We start from the raw sequence: 21,470 nt of genomic DNA, 5'->3' as shown, positions 1-21,470 counted from the left end.
TGCTGCCAATGTTCAAACACCAAATTCACATTCTGTTCTGTTTGACATGGCTGAAGGAGGTTATGGTGGTCCAAAAGTTACAATTTTTGACAGTCAGGGGACGTTACTTAACGAATCAACATGTGAAAAAGCGTTTGGGGATCTAAGTCTGAAATATATTATTGACTCGCTTAGAATAGTCCAACAGGAAACCAATGAATTTTTGACTAAACTTGTGCATGAACAGACTTCTCAGGGCATTAGCAAACTTGAAAGTATTGGTGTTGAAGAAGGTAAGCAAGAGATAAAATAATTTTTTTCCAGCTCATATGCCGTGTGCATCATTCAAACTCCTTCACCATATGATATCACTTGAGCTTCGTTAGCTTGCTTGTAGGATTGCACAGGGTCTCATAGTGGTTTCTTGGTTTACAAGATTTGTGGTACTCTAGACGTATGGTTTGATAAAACAGCAAATTACAGTGCTAGTTCTCTGTCTCTCTCATCGGAGTCTGAAATGTTTTTATTCTTGAAAAGAAATTTGCCACTTTTCTGTGTGTGGGGGGGTTTCTTCTTCCCATATTAAAAAACTAGATGTTGAAGGAGAGCAGAGTAAAATGAAGACTAAACTGAAGATTACAGGTATATGTTCTCATCTTGGTGTATGCCATACATGAAAAGCATGATTGAGAAACACTGTCATGCTATAGTTATTATAGTAGTAGTGGTAGTAATGCATATCTCACAAGCATTACCTTTAAATTATCATTAATAGTTTGTAATGACTATGAGGGAGTGGACATTCTGACCGATGCAGCTAGATTTCTGAATAGTTGCTGTACTCTCAAAGTGGTAGTTAGACATTCTCTCCTTCAACTCCCGTGGTTGGGGCTGGGGACATAAGACAGAAATTTTCATACTCACCGCTGTGAAAACCTCAAATCTTACATAAGAAAGAAGACTTTAAAGTCGTGGCAGTAGTTGTAAAAATCAGACTCCACTGGTCTGTTAAGCTCCTGTGCATTGGTTATTCACTTATTTTCATAATATGCAGCATACAAGGGAACCCTTAAACCTGAATGCATTGTGCAATTGAAGTCTTAACTGGGAAAATACAAATAGAAAGTACAAATAGTTTCATGGGATTAGTAATGAAAAGATCATGTTTTTTTTTTAATTTTGTTGGAGTAATCTTTGATCTTCTGTATTTCAGACAGTAAAGGTGATGAAGACAATGAGGAAAGCAATGAAGGTGAAGATGAAAGTGTTTTTTCAAAGAAAATTAAACTGCAATAGAGCTCATTCAATTTAATGGAATGTATCTTTTAAATATTCATTGATTTTGAATTATTTAGCAGGTATTATAATCCAAGTTTTGTCCATAGTTTTTTCTTTTTTTGAGAACTTTGATTCTTTGGAAAATGATATATTATGCCCATATAATATAATTAGGTGTTTTACAATCTGGATTACAGAGTTTTTGGACATTGTCCATCATTTGGTATTCTAAAAACAAAATATCCAGTGATTGGGGTTAGCTCTTTCAAATGGACCCAACAAAATAGGTGTCCCCGTTCATTACACCTGCAGATGAACACATCCAGCCTTTAAAACATGTTTTTAGAATACCACACAATGGAGTCTGCCAACCGAACCATTTTGAGATTTTGGGGTTTATGATGGTAAGGGTTTGGAAAAAGAACGGCGGTTTTTTATTTTAAGTAGCCTTTGGTAATTAAGTCATTACGTAAATAAATAATGAATTTAATTGAAAATACTGTTGCAAGTAATAGGCGTGAAAACTGTTTGATCTCCCCTACCTCCTGCAGCCCCCAATTCTCCCTTTTCTGCGGGTGATCATACGTTTACACAAGTTTGGGGGAAATTAGCTTCAGCAACAATTTGATGTGCCTTATTTTTGCAGTATTGCCAACACCACGCTGTGGTCTTTCTTCATCTGTGGTGGTCAATGAAACTTTACGAGAAGAAAATTGAAGGATGTTTTGCGCCACAATCACATTCGTGTAGAAGAAACCGTTTTCTGAATGAATACGGTTTTTATTAATATTGTGAACATAAATGTGTGGAAATACGTTAATTTTGATCTTGCTGAGAGTCCAAATAGTGACAAGCAAATGCATTTGATTTCTTCACAAAGTTAAAGTGAAGGGTTAATGTAAGTATACAGAAAATGAGTTCCAACGCAGGATACAGGCCCCCTGTACAAGCGCAAGTACAGTATGTTGTGGAATGGTTTAATGAATGGAGCGAAATGCAGCGGGGAGACTTTTTACCTGTGTTGGCCCAACAGTTTGTTCCTTCAAGTTACGTAAACGGTTTAGTATCTGGAGTTGAAGGACTGGGCTGCAGAGACGATCGGCCTCCTAGCTTGTTCCAGTGTCGCATTAAGTTGTTTCGAGAATGGTCGGAAACTTGGGGATCATTTGAACGGGAACATCTTTTAAATCAGATAAAGGCAGTAGATGCAGCATTTGTAAGCAAATTCGAAGAAGAAGTTGATTCTGTATCCGGAATAGATGATAGGAAAGTCTCAAATTCCCAGCCAAACCCTCTGGACAAGTTTGAACAGGATGGGGGTGAAGGAGAAGCAGAATGAAAGTTAGTGATTAGTGAATGAATGGTTCACACTATTAGTCAACGAGTTACTGACCTGAGATTGCCATTTGAAGAAATCTCATATATAATACAAATGTGCAAATTAACACACACACGCATGCATGGACATTCCTACATTCTACATACAAGTTATAGAATAATTGATGTCTACAATTTTTAAATGTGGGGTTTTCACAGCAGTGTAATATGTTTTGTGGTCTTCTGGATTGTGTGACTGCATCAAAAGTCCAGAATCCACCATTATAGAGTTTTATTTCCTGTATAAAAATGAGTTATATACAGTTTCATTTAGAATTATAATAAGTTGTCTCTACATACTTTAAGTAAAGGCAGTCTGTATAAGTGAATTGTACCTTGTCTGTAATTACCATAACAAATTTACGAAGGAATTTGAATTTGAAAGGAAGCCGACATTTTAACAAGTCATCAGTTTCATGAGTGGAATATGTATTGCAGATGTTACTGTATTAGTTAAGCTTAAGAAGTATGTATGTTTGTAGTTTAGAAGAATTATGGAGTTCGTTGTGCAGAGTTTTGATGTATGGTATGTCAAGTAAGGAAATATTAGTATACTTGCTGTTGAATGTATTTAGTGTTCTGCAAGTAGTTGGCAGATTTCTTCTGCATAAAGAAGGTGGGTCAGATGTGCCAGTTATGGTTGACATGCTTGGATTAAGCAGTTATTACTCATATTCTATTTAACATTCCATTTATTGTTTATTCTTTTTGTGTCTTTCATTACTCTGTATATGTAAATGTGTTTTCAGTTTACATCTGTTACAAATATATTAAATGGTTAAATACTTATTTGAATATATGGAATCTCTCTTGCCATTCCAGCTGGCCAGCATATTTTAAACTAACCAGGAGGGTCAAGATTTTTGTTATGTGTTTTCATGAGTTGTAAATAAAATGTGTTTCAGGAATACTTGTATAGTAGTTACATTGTTTTGCTGTAGTAAGTCCGCACAAATGTTCTTGATAATTGCCATAAGGGTTTAAGAGGAATTTTCTTTGGTTTACATGTGTGCTGAGAGACTTGATTCAGACTATTTGTGTAAATCATTTGAGTAGTTATTTCTGGTAGCACCTTCTTTACAGGTAACAGTCATGAAGTGCAGCTGAGATTTCAGATTCTCACAGCAGTAAATATGAAGATGATTGGCATCTGGGATGTTGCACCATTTCATCTGGTAGACGTTCACTGATGCGCACTTACTGCTTCCATCATCAAGGTGATGATGATGATGGCGACAGAAATTTTCATAGAGTGCAGTCAAATCATTTGTATTGTCATTTATTCAAACCATTTTCATGATATCTTTTATCTAATTAAAGACAAATGATGATATTGAGCTAATTATTTAAATTGTAATGCCCCAAGAAACAGACTGATGGTCTAAATGATAATACAGACATACCGATTGAAGTGTGGGATATTTAAAGGAATTCATATTGTAAGTAACCTAAAGAACACATTTTTTGCCATGATTGCCTTTTGGTCATTTAAAATTGTGACTGCTGTATGGTGTTACATGGCAGGGCTGTGATGACTTATGTTCCAGTAAAAATGAATGGTCTCGGTAAGAATTCTTGTCCCTACAGTTTCCCATCTGGTATTTAATATGTAACATTGGCTTTTTGGGATAAGTTGAGTAGAATGTTGAAGATAATCCAGTGATTCAGCAAACTGCACTTGCTATCTTTGGGAAGGATTCAGAAACTCTTTCTAGATTAGGGAGCGAGTGATGTGTTGGAGGTAAAGGCGTGATTGGATGAAGAGAGAAGTAACAATGATAGGGAGTAACCACATGGTTTAGTTAAGGTGATGAAAAAAATTTCATTGAAACCAGGTCAGTTGAAACTCCAATTCAGCTCTGGTTTTGAATTATGATAGTGGTCATTCCAGTGACTTCTTTGCCGAAATATTTGGTGTCAACACTCAATTTTTGTTTAATTCACAAGTGTCTGATTTTTGTTTCTTGTTGATATCTTGGACCCATCCTACAAGAGTCAAGGAGGGGGATTATTTTCAACCTTTCACATTGCAATTCTGTCATTCTTAAATGTGAGTAAAGTAAGAAATAAATTAATAAAAAAAAAGAGATAAACAAACGTAAAATTTAAATCGTATGAATGTCATTGCGTTTTTACATTGATATAAGTATCGATAGTGTTCATCTGTTTGAAACGAATGACGTGGAGGTCCGGATAGTCTTGTTCATCTGTTTAAAGTGAATGACGTGGACCGTTGCTGACGGGGAGGTCTGGTAGAAGGATGATTGTGGATGTGGTGTAACTTGGCATATAAGCATACAGGTAAGAAAAGGACTCTGCCAATATATATTCCGTATAACTTGGTTCTACCAAGTTAATCCTTTTTACATTAATCTACTAAATACGCAATTTTTTTGCCACAAATAATTTCAAAACAATTTGGAATTGGTTTTACTTTTGTACGTTAAAATTTGGTCTGATTTTGTATGTTGCATGATCTGAACTGAGACTATCCATTCTATTTTGAATAAAACAATGTAATTTATGTGCTCGTACTTGATTCTAACCTAACATTCTGTTTGTGTTGTACTGCGACTCTCCTCTTTAAGCCACACTTGATGTCAAGTATAAAGAAGAATGATGTTGGTTTTTGTTTCTCAGATCTTATTCGCTTACAGTTTTTTAAAATCCCCTTTGTTATTCCAAGCATCAAGGGCATTTTATTCAGGTTTATTTTGTGTTTTATTATCAAGGATGACAACATACGAGGAATTCATCCAGCAGAATGAAGAACGCGATGGGGTGAGATTCACATGGAATGTTTGGCCATCGAGCCGAATAGAGACAACACGTTTAGTTGTGCCTCTTGGCTGTTTGTATCAGCCATTAAAGGAGAGACCAGGTAAGAACATCACCACTATAACCTCAAATTTGAGGTAAGATGGTGTTCACTACGTGAAGATCTATTTAAATACAAGGCTTTGTGGTCATCTTGCATACAATAATATTTTTTTCATTTACAAAGGAAAAAGGAAGAACTACAATACTATCTCACCCTCCCCCCTTTTTATAGGAGCAAAAATATTTTCAAGACACATTGTTTTGATCAAATACCATTAGAAAAGTTTTAGAAGCTGCATGCTATGGCCTGCCCTGTTTATCCTGTAACCTCTCCCTATTCTCTTAACCTATCTTCCCAGTGCCATATTTTGTTCGAATGTCACCCTTCCTGTCTCCAAACATGAAATGCTACTGACATGCAGATAGGAAATTACCTACAGAATTACATCCTGCTAACAAGTTTATTTTAAAATTACATTTACATAATAATAAAGATTACATTAAACTGTAGAAGCAAAAGGCAGTTGATCTAAGGACCTAACTGAACTCATCCTCGCGTCACATGTTTTTATACAAAAAAGTACATAACCTAAGAAATGTGACATGTAACTTCGGTCATTGAAGTGATGGTGTAACTATATTTCAGATTTACCTCCAATTCAATATGACCCAGTGTTATGCAGCCGGAACACATGTAGAGCAATTCTCAACCCTTTGTGTCAGGTGGACTATCGTGCTAAACTCTGGGTGTGCAATTTTTGCTTACAAAGGAATCCTGTGAGTATACACTGATTTATTATTTAATGAGTTTTGTGTCATTAAAATAAAGTCATTGTACACTTATTCTATGATATTCAAATGTTCACTTAGTTGTTATTCAGTTGACCATGTTCAGTAAGGAAGGAAGTAATATTCTTCTGAAGAACAGTAAAAAAGGGTTTTCTATATGTGCAGGCACGCTTATCCCAAAATATCAGTATCATTGAGTTTTCAGTGTGACTGAATTATTAATGAACCTCTAGGTGACATGAAATCTGAATATTTCCAGAAAATTCACATGTAAATAGCAGTTTTTATTGAGTAAGGATATTAGATAATTTGAGGTATTGTCGTATTTCAGTTTCCACCACAGTATGCCGCAATATCAGAACAACATCAACCAGCAGAAGTCATTCCAATGTTTTCTACCATTGAATATATCATAACTGTGAGTGCTTCTTCTTTCATGGAATATAGTTGAATAGTGTTGCTAAAGCCACGTGTATTTGGTTACATAAAGGTTGAACCAAGAGTGATCTGGTTCAGATAAAAAGTTTGTGAGTAATCATTGTGATGGTCTCAAATCTTCACTGCTCTGAGGAGTTTTATTTTATTTTTTTAAGTTTGCTCCAGGCAAATGTGATTGTGCTTAAAATATGCCCCATAATTCCTACAGACTACAAATATTCAGTATCATAATGCAAGTTAAAATCCTTTGTCAAATGCTGTCATCGTCTGGTCTGATGGCTCAAACAGTGATGCTAATGATAATGCTGTTGTTATTTATTTTTTAAATTACCTGTTTTGATTAATGTTAATTTTCAATTTTTCAGCGTGCACAATGTTTACCACCCATTTTCCTCCTAGTGGTGGACACATGTATTGATGATGAAGAATTAAGTGCACTGAAAGATTCTCTGCAAATGTCTCTTAGTTTACTTCCTCCTGATGCTCTTATTGGTCTCGTCACATTTGGAAAAATCATACAGGTGCATGAGCTGGGCTGCGAAGGAATTTCAAAAAGCTATGCTTTTAGGGGCACTAAAGATTACACAGCAAAGCAGATTCAAGATATGCTAGGAATCGGGAAATTCAGCGCACCTCAGCAGCAGCAACCTCGAGGTCCTGGAGGACAGGTGTTACCACCAGCTAACAGGTATATTGTGCACATTATATATGCTTACCATGTTATGTAGCCACGTATGTACAAGCAAGGAATGGCGTATATCATATAGATTTGATTCAAGTGAAGACAAACGTAATTAATCGTGGCACGTGAAAACTGACGATGTAAGCAAATTGTCTTTTGTATTTGTTACTCTCAGGTTTCTGCAGCCAGTGCACAAATGTGACATGAGCCTTACTGATTTACTTGGAGAACTGCAGCGTGATCCTTGGCCAGTGGCCCAAGGTAAACGGTCGCTCCGATCTACAGGCGTTGCTTTGTCCATTGCTGTTGGATTACTGGAGGCAAGTAATATTAATTACGTTGAGTTGGTCTAGTTATGAGGTGTTTATATTGGCACATTTTTCTTTTGATTGTATTTAAATATTTTCTTCTCTTCAATTTATTCTTTGTAGGTTTCTCTTGGTTTGGCTCCTGTTTCTAAAATCACTACTATCATGGTAAATCATTGTTTTCTTTTGTCAGACTGCTTTTTTTTTTGTAACGATATGACTCGTCAAAGAATGTCAAGACATTTGAGTTTATTATGTCTTGCAATGGTTGTGATTATCTAAATATTTGTGGCAACAGCTGATTCTGTGCATTACAGGAATGTTGGACATTGTCCATTGTCTGGGGAATATTTGATGTTTTGTGAGTTTTGAGGTTATTATACTCGTATGTTTGTTTATTTTCATTTAAGTTGTAGTGGCAATGGTTGAGATATAAACCCAGCGCCCAAGGCTTTTACTGGATATCTAGTGCATCCCAGGAATGTTGCTGTAACTACTTAAAATTCTTTTAGATTTGTGTTAAATACTTTTTTGTAGCATGGCAGAAATGTGTAACTTATGTTTATGAATATAAAAAAAATCTTATAAAATGGTCATTATCCAATGTAGTTGTGACAGACTGGATGGACACCTACATGAACAGTCTTGTTTCTTATATGTGAATTTATGCAGTTTCAGTTATATGAGCTTTGTGATCTTTGGAACATGTGGTCCTAAATGATTTCAGCTTGTTTGCGAGTTTGAATCGCTTAGTGTATGGATGTATGTCCATTTTCCTCTGTGTAGGTAGAGGCCTTGCATTGTGCTGATACCCTCTCCATTGAGCCCTGTGAAATGCCTTAAGTAATCTGTTGTTTTAGGACTAATTCTAAATTAGAAAAGATTTCATTGCATATTAACAATATTATATTTCACCCCCCCCTTTTACATTCTACCTGGTTCTGTTTATACCTTTGGTATACAGTTAGTGTAACAAGCCAGCAACATTTTTCATTGCATGGCTGAGGAATGCTGTTTTTAAAGGTTATTCAAGTGTATGTTTTAGATTCTCGCAGCTTTCTGATATTTATTCTAGTGCATTTGTTTCTTACAAGCATAAAAGATTGTATGAGGTTGTGTTTGGAAAGGTTTTAAGCACTTAGCACATAGAATGAATCTTCAAACTCTGTTAGAACTTCAAGAAAAGTGGACACGATTAATATATTATTTTGGGTTAATTTTGATGAGATACACTTTTTGGCCTTCCACTTTGATGAAATTCTATGTGGCATAATAGTTATTCTCATGGGTTTTGCTGTAATCATTTGAATCACACTTTAACACACCGTTTGTGATAATTAAATTTAATCACATTTGTGTATTGTTTGTGTGCTTCTTTCAAATTTCTTTGAACCAGTTTACTAGTGCCAGGACAGAATGCTATGTGCTGTGTATAGTGGATTCTGAGTAACATTTTTATTTCCTTCCAGTTCGCTAAATAATTGTACGTTTGGTAATTAATTCTATTAAAATTTTAGTTTAAGAAATGGAAATTTAATTAACTTGAAGCTTATTTTGAAATAATTTTAGAGAATATTAATAAATTTGCTTTAACCATTAGAATTCTTCCAGATCATATGTTGTAAGCTGTTGGTATATAAATACAGTTGTGATTTAATTAGCAGCTCTAAAAGTTTAATAAACTCATACATAGTGTAAAATTGGTCACAGAGGTGCACATTGGCTTCAGACTTCAAGAAAGGTAATACAGCACCATGTGAGTTGGATTGTAAACACATTTTGTAGCATATATGTGATATTGACATGCAAGAAACTCTCTTGGTTCATTCCTTTTGATAACTGTTTGTTCTCTGCAGTGCACATACCCAAATACAGGAGCAAGGATCATGCTATTTGTAGGAGGGCCTTGCTCTCAAGGACCTGGTCAAGTGGTGAATGATGATCTTCGTCAACCAATCAGGTCGCATCATGACATCCACAGAGATAATGCGACCTACATGAAGAAGGCCACAAAACATTATGAGGCCCTGGCCGTGCGTGCCGCCACAAATGGTCACGCCGTAGATATTTATTCATGTGCTCTGGACCAAACAGGGCTGTTAGAAATGAAGCAGTGTTGTAACTCTACAGGGTGAGTTCCAAAACACTTTCCTGTTGTAATATTGACCCTTGTAGCTGGTATATGCGGTTTACATATTTTTTTAATATCTGTGGTTGCAGCATTTAATCACTGCCAGATAGAAGCGTTATGTACAAAGAAAGTGTGTTATCAAGCAAATAATAATGTGGGGGTTGTGGAATTGAATGTATGTAATGTTCAGATAGTTCTGCCATAAGCTGACATGCAATCATATTAACAGTTCATTTAGAAAGTTTAAAATCTTTAAATAAAAAATGTTGATTATGAACTATCTTGTTTTCTTCTTCTGTTACATTCATAAGTGATTATGTTCATAAAACGTCTTTTCACAATGTGAATTTTGTTCATAAGATAAATGTGTGTAATTCTTTCACTTAGTAGCTGTGAAACTTTCAGGTTATTTAACCTAACCAAAATATTTCTAAGTAATGATGTCATTTTGATCATGTACTTTAGTGTAAAACATTGCATTAGTAGTCATTTCATGTTTTCAGTGGCCACATGGTTATGGGTGATTGCTTCGACTCATCTCTATTTAAACAGACTTTTCAGAGAGTATTTTCTAGGGACCAGAAAGGAGAATTAAAAATGGCTTTCAATGGGACCCTAGAAGTGAAGACTTCAAGAGAGTTGAAAGGTACGTTTGGGGGGGGGGGGGACTCCCAATGAGTGAATTTCTGGAATAATTATAACCCTGAATAAAATATGTAACCATGATTATGCTGAACTAAAATCCGCCTGTCAAAGGATTATATATAAAAATGTTTTAATTATTATTATGAGATCAGTAGTTATCAGAAACTTCCACTGTATTGTTGAATTTAAGAAGAAACTAAATTTTGCAGTTTGTCAGAGCAACATATTAAGTTAATTTCTTTCTGTAATTTCAGTATCAGGAGCCATTGGTTCATGTGTGTCCCTTAATGTGAAAGGACCGTGTGTTTCTGACACAGAAATAGGAATGGGAAGTACGTGCCAGTGGAAGTTGTGTACATTCAATCCAAATTCAACATGTGCACTGTTCTTTGAAGTTGTGAGTCAGGTAATTGTGATTGTAAATTGTTCACATACTACTGTCTGTATATAAGGAAAAGTGTAAAAAGTAAGGAACATGTGTATCATTATCTTATCATCATGTAATAGTATCATAAGTGTAAAATTAATAACTGTAATGCATATTTCAACCCTCCCCCCCCCCCCCACACACACACACAGTACATTTATCGTTAACATTTCAAACAGTTCACATGCTCACCTTATTTGTTTGATAACAGCCTTTTTGAAACTGTCATCTTTGGGTACCCTTTTTTATTTTATTTATTTATTAATAATGATGGTGTTTATTGACAGTCTGATGGTAAAATTATATGCAGACTTTACACTCAGTACTTGAGCATATCAGTCATAAAACATACATTCTATATTATGTTTACAGTCAAAAAGAAAATAAGAACCAAACAAGTTTATTTGGTAAAACATGCACACAAATCAAAACACATTCAAGTTTTGTGTGTGCAGAAAACCTACTGCCATTGGCACTATTACACATGCTACACCCTGAAACATGGTTGTGTGTTATCAGATATATGACAAATTGTGTACACACTTACCCCATCTCCAGCAACAAAAACAACAGCACCATTTTTAATGTATTATGAAGTAAGTATAAGCCAACAGTAGAATGTACGGTTAATAGGAACATGAAAAATGAATTTTTGAACTTTAAGTCTTACAAATGTTTATTTGTAACTTTCATATTTTAAATTTATGTTTTATGTCTCATTGTCAATTCCCACATATGATCAAGAAAACTGAACAGCACCCATAATAATGAATATAATATCATTGGCCTAAATATTGTATTCAGAGAAAAAGTCTGAAGATGAACCACTGAGGTTGAAACATGTAACCAGAAAGATTGTCATCAAGCAAATAATGTTACAGTGTACTTCAGGTGAATCTGAAAATTGTGAAAGGATTTCTTGTAACATGCCTTTATAATTACTTTTTTATGTTCAGCATCCTGCACCGATACCTCAAGGTGGTAGAGGCTGTATCCAAATGATCACACAGTATCAGCATTCCAGTGGACAGAGGCGCATACGAGTCACAACTATAGCTAGAAAGTAAGTAATGTCCGACTTTAATGTTGCTCATAACTGGAAATTTTATTCTTCCTCTTCTTCTCTTCGTATGTGTAAATATTGGCTTTGTGTACAGAATAGTAGAGATTCTTGTCTTACTGCGAAGGACATGCTTAATTTCATTTACAAACTTTTCTTCATAGTTTCTAAGGCGAATTCTTTTGTGGACTAGAATTGTTGGTTGGTTTGTAATGCTGCCAGGTATAACTAAAAATCTATAATGTTGACTGTGGACACAAGGTTATGCAAGTTACTCATATGTTTCCTTAAAATTTTCTGTGTCTACTGATCATGTTGTCGGAGCAGTACACTGTTTTCCTCAGATTATTTAAATCGTACAGTCAAATCACTACCCACTAGTCTTCACCTACTGTGTACAGTCGTACTGTAGGGAATTGATCAAAACCTGAATTTGAGGTGAAAATGGTGGTATAAATAACATTACGCTATAGGGGGAAAGTGTTTCTTGTCTGTACAATTCAGTATGTTGTGAGCTCTTTTGTTCTCAAGTTGGGCAGATGCTTCAACCAATTTACATCATATAAGTGCTGGATTCGACCAAGAAGCTGCAGCTGTGTTAATGGCCAGGATGGTTGTGTATAGAGCGGAGACAGATGACGGGCCAGATGTGTTACGATGGGTAGATCGCATGCTCATCAGACTTGTAAGTAAAATGTTGCGGAAAGTTGTGCGAGTAATATAATTTCAGGAATACAATCAATTATATGCATGTGTGTGTGTGTATTTAAATGATATATAAATTTAATTCATAAATTGATTTTGTTTTCCATAGTGTCAGAAGTTTGGTGAATATGGAAAAGATGATCCAAACAGCTTCCGCCTACCAGACAACTTTACTCTTTATCCACAATTTATGTATCACCTACGGCGGTCACATTTTCTCCAAGTTTTCAATAATAGCCCTGATGAAACATCCTACTACAGGTAAGGAAAACATAGAATGTTCAAGTAGATTAGTTGTTCACTTCACTTCTCCATGTTTATTAATAAATAAATCCATAGCAGAAGAGTTTGTGCAGAATGTCTCAATGCTATGTGACGCGGATGAAATGGAACACTCATTCAGTGGCAGAAGATACATAGTATTTTCTTTTCTTTCTTAGTGAAACTTTAAACAGTTGTGGATAAACAAATACTTGTGGTCTTGTAGAAGAGTTCTCCATTGTGAGGCTTTGCTATGGAAGGGAAATATGGTTTATCAGTTTAGTGTTCTAGATTTTAGGAGGTGCGTGGAATATTGTGATTGGTTTCAAAGTCATGTGACTGTTTCTCATCCTGGAGACCTACATTTAGAACTGACATAATTTGATTTCATTTGTCATGTAGATTCTCAAAATAATAATTGCTTGGCTGTAAAGAAATCTGGTAACGGTTAAGCAACTTTGTTCAATAATTAAACAGCACAGTGTCTGAAGCATAGTTTATAGAAGGCACGATTGTGGAACGGTCTCTTTTGATATTGCGATAACATCAAAGAGATTGTATCATTTCAAAGTAAGTCATTACATGTAGGTTTCATTGTTTAAGGAATTAATTTGAAGTCTTTTTACAGGCATATGTTAATGAGAGAGGATGTGGCGCAATCTCTCACTATGATCCAACCAATACTATACAGCTACAGCTTCAATGGGCCACCCGAGCCCGTACTTTTGGACACTAGCAGTATACAGCCTGACCGTATTCTCCTTATGGACACATTCTTTCAGATACTCATCTTCCATGGAGAGGTAGGGTTATTTATAATTTTAAAATGTGTATACTGGATGCAAAGGGATAATAAGGTAATTTGTTTGCTGTAAGGAGTCAAATCCACTGCTGTAGTGGAATGTTTCAAACATGCTTACCTATCAGATATAATAAAGTGTTATTAAAGTAACTAATTTTACCAACAATATGTCTAGTGTCATAGAGACCCTAAGGTCAGCAGTCAAGGAAACCAATAGCTTGGCGGTATTGCATCAGCTTGTTGAATCCCCAGATAATGTTATTTGTTTGTTTCTCATGTTTGCTCAATTTTTGAACCGGCAGAAGTAACATATAATAATAATGGAATCTGAATTACACTTAGACCAGAAAATTCCTCTGACTGGAACCAGATATGTAATTGTCCTGTAAACCAGTTACAGAAAATTAACAATTACTTTGAATAAATTTATTTATTTCTTAATGTAGCCATAGAGATGAATAATAATTGGAACATGAAATGAATCTTATTGAAAACAAGTTTATTGTTCCTTAAAACAGGATAACCTATTACTTCTGTAGAAACAGGTTTATTTGTTAATTAGTTGTATAGATGTCACTCAAGTCATTGTTATTAATTATATTTATAGGTTCCTGTAACAAGTCTTATGTTGCCATAAAACCCAACAACTACCCAGAAATTTATTTTCCTCTAATGACAGATAAATTATGAATTTTCTCTTAATTTTAACTTCCTCAGACCATAGCTCAGTGGCGATCTTTACATTACCAAGATATGCCAGAATATGAGAACTTCCTGCAGCTGCTCCAGGCACCTATAGATGATGCACAAGAAATTCTTCAGACACGATTCCCAATGCCTCGCTATATTGATACAGTGCAGGGGGGCTCACAGGTCAGTAATACAGTTTCAGCAACAGAAGTTTTTTTTAGCATGTATTTAAGTGCATGAGATGAGATGAGATGAGATGTTTGATCTTCAGAACTACTCAGAAGATTTTATAATGTTTTTAAAAAAAACAGCCCAGTGCACAAAAGAAGTGGTACGTAACACAACATATAGATTTCATCAATATGCGTTTTTTCTTTTTAAATACTTTATTATGTGTCTAACAGAATAGAAGGGAAAATATTTTTTCTTAAAATGTAATATCTGGTGTATTTAGCTGTGTATTATCTGTGGTAGATTTGTACTGGTAATAAGTAAACATGAATAGAAATGCAGTAGGCACAGTCACAAGGAGTCAGCTTTCTATTTAAAATATAAAATATCACTGTTTAACACCTACACAGATGCAACCCTGAGATATCCAAGTTTTTCTTGAGGTATGTCAGCAGTAATAATTCCTTGAATAATTTAAAGATTCTTATCAGACACACATCTGCTTACAAATCTTACCCAGAGAATTTAAAGTATATTTACCATGTAATTTGAATCCTACGTTTAGTCTTAGGTTAGATTCTGTGTTTGCATTTTACAGGCCCGATTTCTGCTGTCAAAAGTCAATCCTTCACAAACTCATAACAACATGTATGCCTATGGAGGGGTAAGTATTATAATTTTGGCTTTATATTTTTGTGTGTTGCTCTCATAGCATTACTTAATTTTAATTTTTTCATTCATGCAGTAGGGGATATTCACAGATTAGTATTTGGTAGAAGCATTATTTGAGACAAAAAATCTAATTTTGGTTGATTTTTTAATTTTCTGCACTTTTCATAGATTTCTTGTTTCTTTGCTTGTGGATGAGAAGTGGGAAGAAGTTCATAAAAAGGGTGAATGTTTTTGACAGTGGTGCAAAATAGTAATTATGTTCCTGTCCCTCCCACCCTCTACCCCCATTTATTTGCAGTTATTTGTATCAGCTTTGAAGTACAGGGTGATTCAAAAAGGACTTTACAACTTTGAAAGTGTATAGAAATTTATTCAGAAGGCTTACAGAATCGGTTGAGGTGTCATTTTGTAGAAAAACAAATCAAGTTTTACCTCAAACAGTCATTTTGGTTCGATGTGATTGCCATTGGTGATACTGCAGACATCCCACCTGAAATCAATTTCTTGCCAAACACGATCCAGCATATCCAGTGTCACTTCTGCAACTGCGGCGGTGATTCGAGCTTTGAGCTCAGTGAGATTGGCTGGTAAGGGTGGAACATACACACAATCTTTAATGAAACCCCATAAGAAAAAATCGAGAGGTGTCAAATCTTGAGAACGAGGTGGCCATGCTATCGACCCTGTTCAACCAATCCACCGACCTGGGAAACGGTTATTGTGGAAATCCTGGACTTCTGTGATGTAGTGAGGTGGTGCGCCGTCTTGCTGGAAGTGAATGCGTCCTTTTTGGTCATCTTTGTCTAACTGTGGTATGAGAAAATTTTCGAGCATATCCAGATACACGATACCATTCATGGTTCTCTCATGGAAAAAGAACGGGCCATACACTTTAACTTTGCTAAGGGCACAAAACACATTCACCTTTGGGCTGTCATGAACGTGTTCCACAACAGCACTAGAAACACGCGGGCGACCTGGAGATTTCTCATGGCGAACAGAACGACCAGTCTCAACAAAATTCTTGTGCCAAGAGTAAATTGTACGTCTACTAGGAGGATCCTTACCATACTGGGTGCGAAAATTTCGTTGAACCATTGTCGCAGATTTCGTTTCTTCAAACCGTAGCACACAGCGAGTGCGCTCCGCACCTGTAAAACTAGCCATTTTCAAATGCACTGCCGCTTGCGCTCACGGTGATGGAATTCGGTACTACAGCACAACATGAGTCAAACTCGATTTGTTTTGCTACAAAATGACACCTCAACCGATTCTGTAAGCTTTCTGATTAAATTTCTATACACTTTCAAAGTTGTGAAGTCCTTTTTGAATCACCTGGTACTTTATATGTGTGTTTCAGATTAGTGTTACCTGGCTTGAGCAGACAGCTCAACTTTTTCTTTTGTGGCTAATAAAGCTGTTTAGAACACAAAACATGATGTAAATGTATCTTCTTAAAGTTCCTGAAATACTTTGTTTACAGTAGTATCACTTATTGGGACACTTTTTAGTCAATTTAACATTCAAATGTTTGTTCTATTTTCCTTTGTCTATAAGTATGTTTAATGAAGTTCCCATTTTGAACACTCACAAGTGAATAGGCCGTCTAATGGAAACATTTAACCATTATGATCTTAATTTGTTATGTGTTATTCATGGCTAGTTTTTCAGCAGTTTAATATTTTTTTTTTCTTTTTGTTCTCAACAGGCGATGCCGATTCCAAATGCGGTAGTGTTATTTTTATATTCTTACTTTTTGGTGGTGGGAGGCAGTTTTTAAATATTTCATGTTGTGTATTTAGATCTTGTTCTCCAATTTGAGCACAGAAGTTGCAATAATATTTTCATGTTTTCTGCTGACACAATTAAATTGGTGAGAACTAAGTACTTGGTCATCATAAGGACCAGTTGGCCCATAATACATTGGAAAGTATTGGATATTATAACATTTTCAACATCTATCAATGCCATCTTCATTTTGAACCTAATTAAATTTACATTGCATGAAACAACATGTAATAAAGTAATAAAGTTCTTGTTTTAAGAATTACTCATAATCTTCACAGTATTAATATGTTCCAAATTAATTATCTGTTATTTTTTATGTAATATTAACCTTTAAACAAAACCCATGTCCATTAGTCCTAGTTTTGTTGTCAAAACATTGTGGAAATGGGTGGTACTTCATGAGTTTTACCTACCTGATGAATTCTTGATTATTATTCTCAGTCACTTTTACACACACACACACACTGTTCATTAGTTTCTGTTTGTTGAACTTCATGTTTCAGTCTAATGTGGCAGGTTCAAATATAAGGGATGAAGTTACAAAACATTAAATTTTTCAAAGCATCTGAAACAGATGTCAGGTATTATGTAATTATGTACAAGATGTTCACTTACTAATACAATTTAATTGTCAGCTGCTCTTTTATAAATTAATGTGTAATCCTCCATGTTTTTGCAGCTGTGAACTTTATTTGGATAACAGTGGTTTAAATGCACGACTGAAATGGATGTTGATTTGTGTTGGAGACATCACATGACTCCAATACAAGGCTTTGCTTTCTGTCTTAACTTTTCATTTAGCCTGCTGTGTTTGCTTACAGGGTTGGCATTGGATTTCTTTAGTGGGGTAGTGAAATGAATGCATAACTTGGCCTGTACATATGTATTGCTATATCTCATGTGGTATTGACACAATCTTTGCCTTGTTCTCGTCAGTACTCATTCTTCATTTTCCTGTCCCCATTTATAATTTGTGCAGGTTATTCATCCTGTACATCTTGCCCCATGGCTGCAGTTGGGACTTAGTTACAAGTAGATTTGAAGTTCTCAGCCCCATCTTAGCTGTGAATATTGTGTTGCTAAGGTTATTTACTTTTCAGGCTTGCCTTATCACATTTTTGAGTACTTAAAAGCATTTGTATAAAGAATCAGTGTATTTCCAAATATTCAGTAATCCTTTATAATCTTCATCAGCTATTTATTTTAAAAAATCAGCACTATTTATGTGAGTTTGCCTTTTGACACCAGCCGTATTCTCTCGACATCAGTTGAGAGATATCATTAAATGTCTCAATTTACCCATTCTTCCTCACTTGTCATTGCTGTTACTCAGAATGTAATCCTGTGACTTCACAGATAAGGCATTGCATTTGCTCCTTGTGTATTTATGTGCCTGTTTCAGGCACCATTACTTTGCTTTGTTAATATAGTATAATTGTGCTGAGTGAAGAAAAGTTGCTGACTACAAGGGGATATGTAGTATAAATAATTGTAAACAACTTTAATGAAAAAAGTCTTATTTTCAGTTTGCACATATTGCTTCAGGGATTAATGTGGCTAGTGGGTGGTAATTTTAACTAATATAAATACACTATTAGTGCAGCATAGTCATGAGAAGGTAGAGATTTGGTGTATATGAAGCCAGATTAAATGAACATCTTGTATAACAGCTTCCTTTGTTGGTGAATGGAACATAAATGTTAGCCTCTTCTGTGAGATGGCTTTTCTCCTACCATAGATCTTTTAAGTGGATAATTATATCACATTAAATATTAATTCTTAGTATTAGATATTCTTAACTTAAGCAAAATATGTAACTACTTTTGTTTCAACATTTCAGGAAAGTGGTTCTCCTGTCTTAACAGATGATGTCAGCTTGCAAGTTTTTATGGAACATCTCAAGAAGCTGGCTGTTTCTTCAACTGCGTAGATTTTATGAACTTTATGTTCATTGGTGCATTAATTGTGGTACATATTGTGTGATTACTGTTGAGCAGTATTTCAGCTCTGTTGCACACAACTTTAATGTGGAAACACTTGCATCCTGAATTATATATACTTACTGTGTATTCAAACTGTAGTCAGTCTATTTAATAAGGTCTCTTTCCGTAATTATTTTTTATTAATACTGTTCAGAAATGTTATAAATATAAGGAAGTTCTCAGTCATTGTAAATTAAATTTGTAAGGGCAGGTCATAAAATTCCAGGACTTTTTTATGAAAACTGAAAATCATATCAGTTGATCACATTCATTGCCTTCAAAGTAGTCCACCCGTGATTGAACATAATGATTCTAGTTGTCATGTCAGTGGTTAAAGAACTTCTGTATGGGAGAAATGTTTTACAAGACAGTTGTGTTTGAGAGAAGATAGTGCATATGAGGGTGTCTAGACTGGCAGTGCAAAAATTTGTCATTAAGATAAATATAGTTTGATAAGAAGACATCTGGACCACATGATTTGATGAAGCTGAAGACGGCACTGTATCCCATAATTTTTAAGAATCACTTCAGAAAATGAGCTTTTTCCAGTCAGTAGTATTCTAAAGAGGGCTAAATAAATTAATAAACAGAATTTGAGAATTTTTAGGTTAAAGTTATCTGGGAGGTGGAAGTTATTAAACCCATTGTTTAGACAAGACGTTGCTTGTACAAGTTTTGTTGGTGAATCTATAACAAATCTAGGACAAATGATACCATGTATTGCAGGTTAATTAAACTTGAAAGCATATGAATTCTGTGGTCAGAAATTGTTGATTTATGTACCCAAAATATGTCTCCAAAAGAACATTTGCATTGTTTACTTTGTTACTTTTTTCGATTACCCGCATCATTCATTTCGTCCCATGAGAAAGAGCTTATCTTCAGTATGGACTAAGATTAAGGTTTTAGCATCCAGTAGAATAAGTTCCAGAATTTTATGATCAGCCCTTGTTTCACGTCAATAGACTTCATATAGTTAAATGTCAAAGGGTATTAAAATTTTGAATTTGTGAATTATGTGTATTTCAGTGTCCCATACTGAATTCACAACAGACATGATTCCCTGCACAATTTCACTATCTTCCTTCTGCAACCTTTGGTTTGTCCCCCCCTTTACTCTTACCATATTTTTGTTAGCATGTATCCTCATTTGTCACCAGTACCTCCACACCAACCTCTGCTTTTATCTTCTGAGTTTGTGGACCGAAGGGTGCATGTTACCATGAACAGTTGCAGTCTTGACAGGCAGATGTGACCATGAAGTACCAATATAGGCATTCAGATAAAAATACTGACATGAATGTATGAGGATCACAACAGAAGTAATTTCCCCATAATTTTCTTTGAGATCAATATTTATTCAACAGCATACTTGTACAGGCTATAGATACATCCTCCCCACTTACTTTTATCATAAATATATCCTCTCACAAATGACTGCTGTAGCATTCATCAAACTTTGATTGCTACACCCACTGATGTCTGTCAGAAGCAATGTAATTTAATTCTTGGTGTGGGTGTGTGTGTGAGGAGACTGCTGGAAACAACAAGCAACTGCAGCGAGTGTGTGGGGTTCATGCTATCAATTGCAGCATTGTTGGTCACTGGGCCAAGTGAACATCTGTGGAAGCTGCACTTACCAGTCTTCACGACATTGCGGTGGCAGGAGTCCCTGTGACAGTTGTATTCCATTTTATCCATGAATTCATTGTAAAAATATATTTTTCTTTATGCTAGTCTAATTTTAAATTTAGTCAATGTAATGTTAATTTTGAACCAGAGAGCAGATAGATTTACCACCTCTGGTCTAAAATTTAATAAAATCAATGAAAACATACAAAAAGTATTAAAAAGAGTGAAGTTATCCTGGAATAATGCCCAGTGTGTTGCAGTAACTATTAGATGATTTATAAGATGAGGCAGATCCAATGCATGTGACTAATGTTGATGTCCACTCTAATTCTTTTGCTTCTTCCTTTTACACTCCATAAAAGAAAAGAAAAATAATGGTGAAGAATGAGAATGCAGTGTTGACCAGAGAAGGTATCAGCCAATCAAAGTAATGAAGTCTCCAATTTTACAGAAATTAAAAATTTGTGCAACTGTAATTTTGTACCCAATTTTCAACCTACAAACATTATTTTTGCTATCATAAACAAGTAATACTGTTGTTATTTAATGATTGTATACAGTATTCTAACTTTTTTTCTGGAAGTTTGGAACCACAATTTGTTGCAGGTAAATTAATGGGCACTTTAAAAACAGTTTTCATCAAACGAAATGTTTATAAATCAAAGAATGGGTGTTATCAAATGATCCTCATACAGTTAACAATGCTTAAAGTATTTGTACCTTACTGAATGACCCATATATCAAACCTTTAGAGAATTATCATTAAAATTGAGGTTATTTACCTACATTATATTTAATTTATACAGGAACACTATTTTTTTAATGAACACATT

General features: G+C 35.0%; 2 protein-coding genes across 9 annotated transcripts; both read left to right on the top strand.

Moving 5' to 3' along the window:
• Nucleotides 1-46: 46 nt before the first annotated feature.
• On the top strand, nucleotides 47-4,935 carry LOC110829130 (uncharacterized protein C14orf119-like). Of its 5 annotated transcripts, none has more exons than XM_022062537.2 (4): nucleotides 47-272; nucleotides 1,193-1,231; nucleotides 3,718-3,851; nucleotides 4,852-4,935. In XM_022062537.2, the coding sequence occupies exons 1-3, from the start codon at nucleotides 47-49 to the stop codon at nucleotides 3,822-3,824; spliced, it is 372 nt and encodes a 123-aa protein (XP_021918229.1). In that variant the 3' UTR covers nucleotides 3,825-3,851; nucleotides 4,852-4,935. The 5 variants fall into 5 exon arrangements, with proteins under 5 accessions (XP_021918229.1, XP_021918238.1, XP_087200205.1 ...); XM_022062546.2 differs by lacking the exon at nucleotides 4,852-4,935 and adding an exon at nucleotides 1,904-2,155 and having other exon boundaries at nucleotides 3,718-3,971; XM_087344079.1 differs by lacking the exon at nucleotides 4,852-4,935 and adding an exon at nucleotides 1,904-2,155 and having other exon boundaries at nucleotides 1,193-1,337; nucleotides 3,718-3,971.
• On the top strand, nucleotides 4,852-20,019 carry Sec23 (transport protein Sec23). Of its 4 annotated transcripts, XM_022062365.2 has the most exons (18): nucleotides 4,852-4,935; nucleotides 5,367-5,515; nucleotides 6,101-6,231; nucleotides 6,575-6,661; nucleotides 7,047-7,369; nucleotides 7,539-7,683; nucleotides 7,795-7,839; nucleotides 9,528-9,802; nucleotides 10,306-10,448; nucleotides 10,702-10,853; nucleotides 11,831-11,937; nucleotides 12,466-12,619; nucleotides 12,749-12,900; nucleotides 13,529-13,703; nucleotides 14,420-14,575; nucleotides 15,162-15,227; nucleotides 16,944-16,964; nucleotides 18,864-20,019. In XM_022062365.2, the coding sequence occupies exons 2-18, from the start codon at nucleotides 5,368-5,370 to the stop codon at nucleotides 18,951-18,953; spliced, it is 2,370 nt and encodes a 789-aa protein (XP_021918057.1). In that variant the 5' UTR covers nucleotides 4,852-4,935; nucleotide 5,367; the 3' UTR covers nucleotides 18,954-20,019. The 4 variants fall into 4 exon arrangements, with proteins under 4 accessions (XP_021918057.1, XP_021918074.1, XP_021918064.1 ...); XM_022062382.2 differs by lacking the exon at nucleotides 7,795-7,839; XM_022062372.2 differs by lacking the exon at nucleotides 16,944-16,964.
• Nucleotides 20,020-21,470: the final 1,451 nt, after the last annotated feature.

This window comes from Zootermopsis nevadensis, unplaced genomic scaffold, assembly GCF_977971745.1.
Source record: "Zootermopsis nevadensis isolate Lab colony 2312 unplaced genomic scaffold, Znev_1.0 Znev_ptg000007l, whole genome shotgun sequence".
NCBI classification, from domain to species: Eukaryota; Metazoa; Arthropoda; class Insecta; order Blattodea; family Termopsidae; genus Zootermopsis; species Zootermopsis nevadensis.
Note: the sequence above shows the minus strand (reverse complement) of the source record. Positions and strands in the feature narration are given on the sequence as shown.

Excerpts from the sequence above, each read along its gene's own strand:
- LOC110829130 (XM_087344078.1), top strand. The coding sequence starts at position 2,171 with ATGAGTTCCAACGCAGGATACAGGCCCCCTGTACAAGCGCAAGTACAG.
- Sec23 (XM_022062365.2), top strand. The coding sequence starts at position 5,368 with ATGACAACATACGAGGAATTCATCCAGCAGAATGAAGAACGCGATGGG. Across the intron at positions 11,938-12,465 it reads GTCACAACTATAGCTAGAAA|TTGGGCAGATGCTTCAACCA; the intron begins GTAAGTAATGTC and ends TTTGTTCTCAAG. Across the intron at positions 12,620-12,748 it reads ATCGCATGCTCATCAGACTT|TGTCAGAAGTTTGGTGAATA; the intron begins GTAAGTAAAATG and ends TGTTTTCCATAG.